The sequence below is a fragment of the Somniosus microcephalus genome, unplaced genomic scaffold, assembly GCF_052327205.1.
Source record: "Somniosus microcephalus isolate GS21.2 unplaced genomic scaffold, FLI_Smic_1.0 unresolved_chr7, whole genome shotgun sequence".
Lineage (NCBI taxonomy): Eukaryota > Metazoa > Chordata > Chondrichthyes > Squaliformes > Somniosidae > Somniosus > Somniosus microcephalus.
This window is the reverse complement of record NW_028225185.1, coordinates 7,975,925-7,988,976: the sequence shown is the minus strand read 5'-3', so window position 1 is coordinate 7,988,976 and position 13,052 is coordinate 7,975,925. Positions and strand designations below refer to the sequence as shown.

At 52.8% G+C, this 13,052-nt stretch overlaps 1 protein-coding gene across 1 annotated transcript in view; it reads right to left on the bottom strand.

Annotated features, from left to right (window-relative positions):
• Positions 1-1,122: 1,122 nt before the first annotated feature.
• Positions 1,123-13,052, bottom strand: part of hapln2 (hyaluronan and proteoglycan link protein 2) — a 45,041-nt gene continuing 33,111 nt past the window's right edge. Inside the window, exon 6 of the mRNA XM_085978545.1 lies at positions 1,123-3,275. Within this exon, the coding sequence (XP_085834671.1) occupies positions 2,989-3,275 (287 nt within the window). The 3' untranslated portion in view covers positions 1,123-2,988. The remainder of the gene's footprint in view (positions 3,276-13,052) is intronic.

Below are 13,052 nucleotides of genomic sequence, written 5' to 3'. Positions count from 1 at the left end.
GACGCAATCTGGGTTCTTCCTGATCTGTGCGACTGGGGTGCAGAGAGTTACAAGGGGGAGCCTGTTAATGTGGTTTGCCCCCCACCACCCACCCCCGCACCATTTGTAAATGGTTTAACCCAGCGTACCCCCCGTATTGGGCTCCTCACCACCAACTGTGAATAGTTAGTTTAAAAAGAAAAAAGAAGGACACCCATTTCTCCAGCGCCTTTCACCACCTCAGGACGTCCCAAAGCGCTTTACAGCCAATGAAGTACTTTTTTTGAAGTGTAGTCACTGTTGTAATGTAGGAAACGCGGCAGCCAAATTGCGCACAACAAGCTCCCACAAACAGCAATGTGATAATGACCAGATCATCTGTTTTAGTGATGTTGGTTGAGGGATAAATATTGGCCCCAGGACACCGGGGAGAACTCCCCCTGCTCTTCTTCCAATAGTGGCCGTGGGATCTTTTACATCCACCTGTGAGGGCAGACGGGGCCTCGGTTTAACGTCTCATCCGAAAGACGGCACCTCCGACAGTGCAGCACTCCCTCAGTACTGCCCCTCCGACAGTGCGGCGCTCCCTCAGTACTGCCCCTCCGACAGTGCGGTGCTCCCTCAGTACTGCCCCTCCGACAGTGCGGCGCTCCCTCAGCACTGCCCCTCCGACAGTGCGGCGCTCCCTCAGTACTGCCCCTCCGACAGTGCGGCGCTCCCTCAGTACTGCACCTCCGACAGTGCGGCGCTCCCTCAGTACCGCCCCTCCGACAGTGCGGCGCTCCCTCAGTACCGCCCCTCCGACAGTGCGGCGCTCCCTCAGTACCGCCCCTCCGACAGTGCGGCGCTCCCTCAGTACCGCCCCTCCGACAGTGCGGCGCTCCCTCAGTACTGCCCCTCCGACAGTGCGGCGCTCCCTCAGTACCGCCCCTCCGACAGTGCGGCGCTTCCTCAGTACTGCCCCTCCGACAGTGCGGCGCTCCCTCAGTACCGCCCCTCCGACAGTGCGGCGCTCCCTCAGTACCGCCCCTCCGACAGTGCGGCGCTCCCTCAGTACCGCCCCTCCGACAGTGCGGCGCTCCCTCAGTACCGCCCCTCCGACAGTGCGGCGCTCCCTCAGTACCGCCCCTCCGACAGTGCGGCGCTCCCTCAGTACCGCCCCTCCGACAGTGCGGCGCTCCCTCAGTACTGGCACTGGGAGTGTCAGCGCAACCTGATATGCTCTAGTCTCTGGAGTGGGACTCGAACCCACAACCTTCTGACTCAGAGGCCAGTGTGCTACCCACTGAGCCACAGCTAACACATCATGGTCACGTTGCCCCCAACCAGTTGTGAATGGTTGAACCCAGCGTTAACCATACTGTGCCCCAGCGGTGCGTCCTCTACTGCAGCAGCGTGCCGTCCCATCCCCTTCCGACACCGGAGGCGGGCTGTCACTTTAAGCCAGACTGAGCCTCCAAAGGCTCACGTTGCTTCTGACCCTCACAGGCAGCAGAGAGCGAAGGCCACCTTCGCCCCACCTCGGGCTGGATTGGAACCTGAGCTTCCAGAGGTCAAACGCCAAAGTTCAAACCAGTGAGCTGGCTGGTTCATTGCGGGGTCAACCTCGCTCTCTCGCTCTCTCCTCCTTTAAGACGTTCCTTAAAGACCGACCTCTTTGACCCAGCTTTTGGTCACCTGTCCTAATATCTCCTTATGTGGCTCGGTGTCAAATCTTGGTCTGATTTACGCTCCTGTGAGGCGCCCTGGGACGTTTTACCACATTAAAGAGGCTTAAGAGGTGCGTGCTGTGAGGAGGATGCCGAGAAACTCCAGTATGATTTGGACAGGTTGGGTGATTGGGCAGAAGCATGGCAGATGCAATATAATGTGGATAAATGCGAGGTTGTCCACTTTGGTGGCAAAAACAGGAAGGCAGATTATTATCTGAATGGCAATAGATTGGGAGAAGGGGAAGTGCAACGAGACCTGGGTGTTCTTGCGCACCAGTCGCTGAAGGTAAGCATGCAGGTGCAGCAGGTGGTTAAGAAGGCAAATGGTATGTTGGCCTTCGTAGCGAGAGGGTTCGAGTACAGGAACAAGGATGTCTTGCTGCAGTTGTACAGGGCCTTGGTGAGACCACACCTTGAGTATTGTGTGCAGTTTTGGTCGCCTTATCTGAGGAAGGATGTTCTTGCCATGGAGGGAGTGCAGCGAAGATTCACCAGGCTGATACCTGGGATGGCAGGAATGACGTATGAGGAGAGATTGGGTCGATTGGGCTTATACTCGCTGGAGTTTAGAAGAATGAGAGGGGATCTCATTGAAACTTATAAAATACTAACAGGACTGGACAGACTAGATGCAGGAAGGATGTTCCCGATGGCCGGGGAGTCCAGAACCAGGGGTCACAGTCTAAAGATAAGGGGTAAGCCATTTAGGACAGAGATGAGGAGGAATTTCTTCACCCAGAGAGTGGTGAACCTGTGGAATTCTCTACCACAGAAGACAGTTGAGGCCAATTCATTAAATATATTCAAGAAGGAGTTGGATATATTTCTTAAGGCTAAAGGGATCAAGGGATATGGGGAGAAAGCAGGGACCGGGTACTGAATTTGGATGATCAGCCATGATCTCATTGAATGGCGGAGCAGGCTCGAGGGGCCGAATGGCCTCCTCCTGCTCCTATCTTCTATGTTTCTATGTTTAAGTGATCAATAAGTTAATTCAGCAGGTGTTAGAGGCAGCTTTAGTTAGATCAGCATTGAATGGTGGAACAGGCTCGAGGGGCTGAACGGCCTCCTCCTGTTCCTAACGTTCAGAGGTTACTGTCAGGTCAGAGTGAGTTAGATCCCAATTCAACGTCCACTGGACCAAACACACACACGCGAAGAACAACGGGCATCCTGACTCGTCTCCAGCGAAATTCCCGTTTCCTTTTTTCCCGACGCGCGACGGGAAGCATCTCATCTTTTTCTTTCCCCTTTCCCGCGTTCCAGCCTCGCTCGAATTCCGGCGCACGGAGGGAGCTTACCGCGGCTTGTAGCAGTACACCCCGTACTCGCGCTGCGAGAGGCTGGGGAAGCCGGAGGTGCGCACGCCAGGCTCGGGCCCGCCGCACCGCGGCCGCGCGGAAACGATGGGGAAGCGGATGCTCCCGTCCGCCAGCCAGCCGGGCTCGCAGTGGTGGAGGCGGGAGAACTTCCAGGCGGCGTACAGCTGGCCGACTTTGGCGATGGTCGCTCCTTCACTCCGACATGCGCTAGAGGCGCCGACATAATCGTACTTCTTGGGATTCCTCCGGAAGTAAACGTATCCTGAATGGGAAAGGGAACAGTGCTGGGTTAGATACAGAGTAAAGCTCCCTCCACACTGTCCCATCAAACACTCCCAGGGCAGGTACAGCATGGGTTAGATACAGAGTAAAGCTCCCTCTACACTGTCCCATCAAACACTCCCAGGGCAGGTACAGCACGGGTTAGATACAGAGTAAAGCTCCCTCTACACTGTCCCATCAAACACTCCCAGGGCAGGTACAGCACGGGTTAGATACAGAGTAAAGCTCCCTCTACACTGTCCCCATCAAACACTCCCAGGGCAGGTACAGCACGGATTAGATACAGAGTAAAGCTCCCTCTACACTGTCCCATCAAACACTCCCAGGGCAGGTACAGCACGGGTTAGATACAGAGTAAAGCTCCCTCTACACTGTCCCATCAAACACTCCCAGGGCAGGTACAGCACGGGTTACATACAGAGTAAAGCTCCCCCTACACTGTCCCCATCAAACACTCCCAGGGCAGGTACAGCACGGGTTAGATACAGAGTAAAGCTCCCTCTACACTGTCCCCATCAAACACTCCCAGGGCAGGTACAGCACAGGTTAGATACATGGTAAAGCTCCCTCTGCACTGTCCCATCAAACATTCCCAGGGCAGGTACAGCACGGGTTAGATACAGAGTAAAGCTTCCTCTACACTGTCCCATCAAACACTACCAGGGCAGGTACAGCACGGGTTAGATACAGAGTAAAGCTCCATCTACACTGTCCTGTCAAAAACTCCCAGGGCAGGTACAGCACGGGGTTAGATACAGAGTAAAGCTCGCTGTACACTGTCCTATCAAACACTCCCAGGGCAGGTACAGCACGGGTTAGATACAGAGTAAAGCTCCCTCTACACTGACCCCATCAAACACTCCCAGGGCAGGTACAGCACGGGTTAGATACAGAGTAAAGCTCCCTCTACACTGTCCCATCAAACACTCCCAGGGCAGGTACAGCACGGGTTAGATACGGAGTAAAGCTCCCTCTACACTGTCCCATCAAACACTCCCAGGGCAGGTACAGCACGGGTTAGATACAGAGTAAAGCTCCCTCTACACTGTCCCGTCAAACACTCCCAGGGCAGGTACAGCACGGAGTTAGATACAGAGTAAAGCTCCCTCTACACTGTCCCGTCAAACACTCTCAGGGCAGGTACAGCACTGGTTAGATACAGAGTAAAGCTCCCTCTACACTGTCCTATCAAACTCTCCCAGGGCAGGTACAGCACGGGTTAGATACAGAGTAAAGCTCCCTCTACACTGTCCCCATCAAACTCTCCCAGGGCAGGTACAGCACGGGTTAGATACAGAGTAAAGCACCCTCTACACTGTCCCATCAAACACTCCCAGGGCAGGTACAGCACGGGTTAGATACAGATTAAACCTCCCTCTACACTGCCCCATCAAACACTCCCAGGGCAGGTACAGCACAGGTTAGATACAGAGTAAAGCTCCCTCTACACCGTCCCATCAAACACTCCCAGGGCAGGTACAGCACGGGTTAGATACAGAGTAAATCTCCCTCCACACTGTCCCATCAAACACTCCCAGGGCAGGTACAGCACGGGTTAGATACAGAGTAAAGCTCCCTCTACACTGTCCCATCAAACACTCCCAGGGCAGGTACAGCACGGGGTTAGATACAGAGTAAAGCTCCCTTTACACTGCCCCATCAAACACTCCTAGGGCAGGTACAGCATGGGTTAGATACAGAGTGAAGCTCCCTTTACACTGCCCCATCAAACACTCCCAGGGCAGGTACAGCACGGGTTAGATACAGAGTAAAGCTCCCTTTACACTGCCCCATCAAACACTCCCAGGGCAGGTACAGCACGGGGTTAGATACAGAGTAAAGCTCCCTTTACACTGCCCCATCAAACACTCCCAGGGCAGGTACAGCATGGGTTAGATACAGAGTAAAGCTGGGAGATTAATCTTTATTGCCGGAGACTCCAGGAGAATCCGGGAGGTTTGGAAAAACTATTTGGGGAGAGGAGGCAACAGATTCTGGATTAATTTAAGAGTCAGGTCAAAGATGTGTGTTCGGAGAGAGTGTTGAATGAATTTCTCTTCTCGTCCAGCAGATGCCAATGTTGCCCACTGTAAACGGCTGTGGGTCTGTTACTGTCCACAACACCGCCCCCTGTGGGCCGGAAGACGCCATAACAGGGGTACTGAGTGCAACGACCTATAAAACCCAAATGTACAAACAACAACAACAACTTGCATCTACATAAGTCCCAAGGTGCTTCACCGGAACGTAAATGTAATGTATATATACCTTAAGGGAGAGACCTACTTTTTACAGCTCCTGTATACTGTAGTACCGGCAGTGACCACACCTGTATATAAACCCTGAGTAGTGATCTGTATAGTTAGTTCTAGAGTAACCCTCATTCAGTAAACACCTGTTGAATCGTTCCCTGCAGTCTGTTGTCTGATTATTGAAGGACACGACATTAAGATACACGGACATAACATTGGCGACGAGGCAGATTCGAACCTACCTGCAACTCTGCATCACCTCCCAGGGATTCGCTCCTGGAGAACAGTGGAAGAAGGTCGAGTCCAGAAGCACGGGCGTCGACCACGGGCAACCGCCCAGTCATCCAGCGGAGATTTGAGCATCGCAGGGGAGGCTGTCGAGAGCCAGGCTTGGCTTTCCAGTCATGGTGGTCCAGCGAAACAGGCTGGCAACAGGTACTGCGCAGACCCTTCCCGGACAGCTGCGGGCTAGAGCCCGACCGAGCGGCACAGAAAAAGGCCGAGCAGCGTCGACGGGGGAGAGAGAGGGGGCAGAGCGCACAGGGCGCAGCCGGTGTTCAGGACCGAGCCGCGTCAACGGGGGAGAGAGACGAGAGAGAGCAGAGCGCAGCCGGTGTTCACGGGCCGAGCAGTGTCGACGGGGGAGAGAGGCGCGCAGGAAAACGCGAGGCGCTTCCATTGCCATGAGGACCGCAGAGAGCAGCGTTGGCAGCAGCGCACGAAACCCACAGGGCGTCGCCATTTGCCACGAGGACTGCCGAGAGCGGCGTTGGCAGCAGCACGGGAGACGCCATTTTAAGCCGCAGCGGGGAAGAAAGGAAAGCGCGGGAGACACCATTTTAAGCCAGTCTAACCACACCCAAAAATGCCGAAGAGTGGCAGTATCACAGCGTTCGACAATGAAGTCGAAGATTGGACGACATATGTCGAACGCATAGAAGTATACTGCAAGGCGAATGAAGTGCCAGATGACAAGAAAGCGCTGGTATTGTTGAATTCAATGGGTGCAAAAACGTATGGCTTACTACGAAACCTAGTAACCCCAGAGAAGCCAGTAGAAAAGGATTTTGAAAACATAGTGTCAATCCTACAGGACCACTTAAACCCCACACCGCTGCTGATAGCAGAAAGATTTAAGTTTCACAAAGGAACCAGCATAAAGATGAAAGTAATGCTGAGTATTTAACGGAACTGCGCAAGCTATCGAAAAACTGCCAGTTTGGAACGGGACTAGCAGATACTTTAAGGGACAAGTTTGTGTGTGGGCTTCAAAGTGAAGGAACCCAGAAACGGCTTCTATCAGAAAAGGATCTTACGCTGGACAAGGCTTTCAGCATTGCAGTATCACACGAAGCAGCAGCACGGGGCGCTGCAGAGATACAACGGAGACCGCAAGAATATGGCACAAATGAAATGTCATACGGAACAGTGAAGTGCTATCGCTGCGGCAGAACAACACACGACCACAATGATTGCTGGTTCAAGGACAAAGTGTGCAGACAGTGTGGAAAAGTAGGACACATAGCAAGAGTCTGCAGGTCGGGAAAGAAAACCAGCAGCAAGAAATCTCCACAGGAGAAGTACAAGAAGGTACATAAGGTGACGGAGAGTAGTTCAGATGAACAGAAGAGTGATACAGACTCCAGAAGCAAGGAGCTGGGTTGTCTGAAACTACATAATGTGATCAAAACGGAGGATCACCAAACTATCTGGGTCACACTCAAGATAGCAGGAGTCCAAGTGAAAATGGAATTGGACACAGGATCAGCCCTAACAGTCATAAACCGAAGGGACTACAAGCGGCTATTCTCACATATACCCTTGAGAGATACAAAGATTGTCTTGAAGACGTACACGGGGCAAAAAGTCTACCCCAAAGGAAAAATAAGGGTGAACGTTATATATAACGGCAAGGAAACACCAAAAATGGACCTATATGTATTGCCAGATGGAGGACCACCACTACTAGGATGTGAATGGATCCGGAAGATACAGCTAGATTGGCATTCCATACAGGCACTGACTGTAGCTGACAAAAAGGATGACGACGTCACACCTGGGCGACTGTCAAAGATCCTAACTGACGCGAAAGAAGTGTTCCAGCAAGGACTCGGAACACTAAAAGGCATGACAGCGATGATTAAAATTGAAGAAAACGCAAGCCCAAAATTTTTTAAGGCCAGACCGGTACCTTATGCGATCCGCCCAGCCGTCGAAGCAGAGCTGGAGAGTCTGGAACGTTCAGGTGTACTGCCCAAGGTAGACTGGAGCGAGTGGGCTACACCCATCGTCCCTGTGATGAAAAGGTCGTTGAGCAGCACACCTGGGGAACCAAGGAAGGTTCGCATCTGTGGGGACTTTAAGGTAACAGTGAACCCGGTCCTTCACACCGTACAATATCAACTTCCGCGGATTGAAGATATTTTCGCCTCGCTATCTGGAGGGAAACGCTTCACTAAGATTGATCTGGCCCAGGCATATCTGCAAATGGAGGTAGAAGAAGCATCAAAAAAATACCTCACAATCAACACCCATAAAGGTCCCTACCAATACAACCGGCTGGTATTCGGGGTAGCATCAGCTCCGGCTATTTGGCAGAGGGCAATGGAACAAGTCCTGCAAGGGATCCCAGGGACCCAGTGTTATTTGGACGACATCCTGGTCACGGGCGAAAATGACAGTGATCACCTTGCCAACCTGGAGCAGGTGCTCACTAGATTGCAGGAATATGGGCTCCGAGCTAACCGCCCCAAATGCGAGTTTTTTAGGAAACAGATCTCGTATTGTGGCCATGTTATCGATAAAGAGGGGTTACATAAGTCCCCAGAGAAGATTGAGGCAGTAGTCAAGGCTCCAGCACCGGAAAATGTGGTCGTTCCTCGGGCTGGTAAACTACTACCATAAGTTCTTGCCAAATTTGTCTACAATACTACACCCACTGAACACCCTACTGCAAACTGGGGTGCCATGGAGGTGGAGTGACGAATGTAGATGAGCGTTCCAGAAGAGCAAAACACTAATCACATCGAAAGAGGTATTGGCCCATTACAACCCGGTATTACCAATTCGGTTGGCATGTGATGCGTCACCCTACGGCATTGGAGCGGTGCTGTCGCACAAATTCTCGGATGGCTAAGAGAGGCCAATAGCCTTTGCGTCATGATCACTAACCTTAGCCGAGCGTAACTACGCCCAGATTGACAGGGAGGCCCTCAGCCTAGTGTGGGGAGTGAAAAAGTTCAATCACTATCTGCACGGGCAGAAGTTCACCTTGCTGACTGACCACCAACAATTTGTCTCCATCGTTAATCCAAAGAAGGGCGTTCCGGTGATGACTGCGCAACGGCTACAAAGATGGTCCCTTTTTCTAGGGGCGCACCAATATGAAATCGAGTATAAGGGCACGAAACAGCATGGAAACGCTGATGGGCTATCACGCCTGCCACTGCCTACTGCGGAGGAAGCACCAGCAGTGGATCCTGTCGAAATATTTCATTCGACTATAATTGAATGCTTGCCAGTAACTAACACTGGTATAGAGAAGGAGACCCGAAATGACCCGACACTGTCTCGGGTATATGATTTGACGGTGAAGGGATGGCCAGCACATGGCGACTCACTGTTGCCAGCATTCTCATCCAGAAGAGAACAGCTGTCAGTATGCCAGGGGACCTTGATGTGTGGATCCCGAGTGGTAATTCCACCCAAGTTAAGGGAGAGAGTGCTCAATGAGCTTCACGAAGGTCATCTGGGAGGGGTGAAAATGAAAAGCCTTGCTAGGGCTTATGTGTGGTGGCCGGGGATCGATCAGCAAATCGAGGACCTGACAAAGAGCTGCTCAGGATGCCAGAATGTCCAAAATGCACCACCATATGCCCCTCTACACCCATGGGCGTGGCCCTCATCTCCATGGCAACGGGTGCATATTGATTTTGCTGGTCCATTCATGGACTCAATGTTTTTAATAGCCGTGGATGCGCACTCAAAATGGCCTGAGGTGATCAAAATGTCCTCCACCACCATGGAGAAAACTATTGCAGTCCTACGGACCATTTTTGCCAGGAACGGCTTGCCAGAGCAGATTTGCTCTGATAACGGACCACAGTTTGTGTCCGAAGAGTTTCGAAGATTTATGAAAAGGAATGGGGTAAGGCATTACACATCCGCCCCGTATCATCCAGCCACAAATGGATTGGCTGAGAGGTTCGTACAAACCTTTAAAAAAGCAGTAAAGGCCATGTGCGATGACGACATTCCACTGCAGCATAAGGTGGACAATTTCCTGTTAGCCTACAGAAATGCGACACATGCAGTCACCAACCAGGCCCCGGCTATGATGTTCTTTAACCGAAGGTTGAGATCTCGTCTGGATTTGCTCAGACCAAATGTACGAAGAGATGTTGAGAGTAAGCAATTCCAGCACATCAATGAGAAGCTGACAAGGAGCTTCAATGTAGGGCAACCAGCCTTGGCCCGCGACTACCGAACAGAGAAATGACAACCAGGAACGATATGCACACGGCAGGGGCCACTAATGTACACAGTGGATGTTGGGGAGAACATTGTGAGACGTCATGCTGACCAGATCCTAGAGTCACAGGAACGAGTCAACCCCATGTCTCGGCCATACGTACCCGGTGAGGAACCCGACGTACAGGTCGCAACTACCTCAGAAACAATAGCATTGGAAGCTGATGAATCAACTGACGACAGGGTGCTAGAATCGCCTCCGCACCAAGAGCGAGACACTCGGGAAAGGCGTTATCTTGAAAGAATCAGGAAGCCTCCCCAGAGACTGAATATATGAATGGACTATTTTCATATAACATTGTATATTAAAAATGTTAATTGTTAAATGAGTATTATGGTACTGTTAATCTAAAAGGGGAGGAATTGTAATGTATGTAATGTATATATACCTTAAGGGAGAGAACTACTTTTTACAGCTCCTGTATACTGTAGTACCGGCAGTGACCACACCTGTATATAAACCCTGAGTAGTGATCTGGACAATTAGTTCTAGAGTAACCCTCATTCAGTAAACACCTGTTGAATCGTTCCCTGCAGTCTGTTGTCTGATTATTGAAGGACACAACATTAAGATACACGGATATAACAGTAAACAGACAAAACTTGACACCGAGCCACATCAGGAGATATTAGGACAGGTGACTTGGTCAAAGAGGGAGGTTTTCAGGAGCTTCTTAAAGGAGGATTGAGAGAGAGGCCGAGAGGTTTAGGGAGGGAATTCCGTGCGCATCCCCCCCGATTTCCATCGCTCCACCATTGGCTTCATGCTGCCTGGGGCCCCGAGCTCTGGAATTCTCGTCGTATCCTCCCTGTACACCAGTCACTGAAAGCAAACCCGCAGGTGCAGCAAGCAGTTAGGAAGGCCAATGGTATGTTGGCCTTCATTGCAAGAGGATTTGAGTACAGGAGCAAGGATGTCTTACTACAGTTATACAGGGCCTTGGTGAGACCACACCTGGAGTACTGTGTGCAGTTTTGGTCTCCTTACCTAAGGAAGGATATACTTGCCATAGAGGGAGTGCAGCGAAGGTTCACCAGACTGATTCCTGGGATGACAGGACTGTCGTATGAGGAGAGATTGGGTCGACTAGGCCTGTATTCACTAGAGTTTAGAAGAATGAGAGGGGATCCCATTGAAACGTACAAAATTCTGACAGGGCTAGACAGACTGGATGCAGGGAGCATGTTTCCCCTGGCTGGGGGGGGGGCCGAGAATGAGGGGTCACAGTCTCAGGATACGGGGTAGGACATTTAGGACTGAGATGAGGAGAAATTTCTTCACTCAGAGGGCGGTGAACCTGTGGAATTCTCTACCACAGGAGGCTGTGGAGGCCAAGTCACTGAATATATTGAAGAAGGAGATCGATAGATTTTTAGACACAAAAGGCATCAAGGGGTATGGGGAGAGAGCGGGAATATGGTATTGAGATAGAGGATCAGCCATGATCATATTGAATGGCGGAGCAGGCTCGAGGGGCTGAATGGCCGACTCCTGCTCCTATTTTTCTATGATTCTGTGTTAAACTCTCCGCCTCTGTCTCCTCCTTTAAGACGATCCTCAAAACCGACCTCTTTGACCAAGCTTTTGTTCACCTGTCCTAATATCTCCTTCAATGGCCCGATGTGAAATTGTGTCTGATTTACGCTCTTGTGAAGCACCTTGGGAAGTTTTACTACATTAACGGTGCTATATAAATGTAGGTTGTTAATCTTAAAAAGCCTTTCATTTTAGTAGAAGCCAATCATTGTTGATGAGAATGCTGAGACAGCCCTTCTCCGTAGGGGCAGCGGCAAACACACGTAAATCCCACAGGTGTGAAGAGAAAAGACAAGGAAGAATATTGGGAGGGGCAGTACTGAGGGAGCGCCGCACTGTCAGAGGGGCGGTACTGAGGGAGCGCCGCACTGTCGGAGGGGCAGTACTGAGGGAGCGCCGCACTGTCAGAGGGGCGGTACTGAGGGAGCGCCGCACTGTCGGAGGGGCGGTACTGAGGGAGCGCCGCACTGTCGGAGGGGCGGTACTGAGGGAGCGCCGCCTGTCGGAGGGGCAGTAATGAGGGAGCGCCGCACAGTCGGAGGGGCAGTACTGTGGGCATGCCGCACTGCCGGAGGGGCAGTACTGAGGGAGCGCCGCACTGTCGGAGTGGCGGTATTGAGGGAGCGCCGCACTGTCAGAGGGGCACTACTGAGGGACCGCCGCACTGTCGGAGGGGCAGTACTGAGGGACCGCCGCACTGTCGGAGGGGCAGTACTGAGGGAGCGCCGCACTGTCGGAGGGGCAGTACTGAGGGAGCGCTGCACTGTCGGCCAGGCAGTACTGAGGGAGCGCCGCACTGTCGGAGGGGCAGTACTGAGGGAGCGCCGCACTGTCGGATGGGCAGTTCTGAGGGAGCGCCGCACTGTCGGAGGGGCAGTACTGAGGGAGCGCCGCACTGTCATAGAGGCAGTACTGAGGGAGCACCGCACTGTCGGAAGGGCAGTACTGAGGGAGCGCCGCGCTGTCGGAGGGGCAGTACTGAGGGAGCGCCACACTGTCGGAGGGGCAGTATTGAGGGAGTGCTGCTCTGTCGGAGGGGCAGTACTGAGGGAGCGCCGCACTGTCGGAGGGGTAGTACTGAGGGAGCGCCACACTGTCGGAGGGGCAGCACTGAGGGAGCGCTGCACTGTCGGAGGGGCAGTACTGAGGGAGCGCCACACTGTCGGAGGGGCAGCACTGAGGGAGCACTGCACTGTCGGATGGGCAGTACTGAGGGAGCGCCGCACTGTCATAGGGGCAGTACTGAGGGAGCGCCGCACTGTCGGAGGGGCACTACTGAGGGAGCGCTGCACTGTCGGAGGGGCAGTACTGAGGGAGCGCCGCACTGTCGGAGGGGCGGGTACTGAGGGAGCGCTGCACTGTCGGAGGGGCAGTACTGAGGGAGCGCCGCACAGTCGGAGGGGCAGTACTGAGGGCATGCCGCACTGTCGGAGGGGCA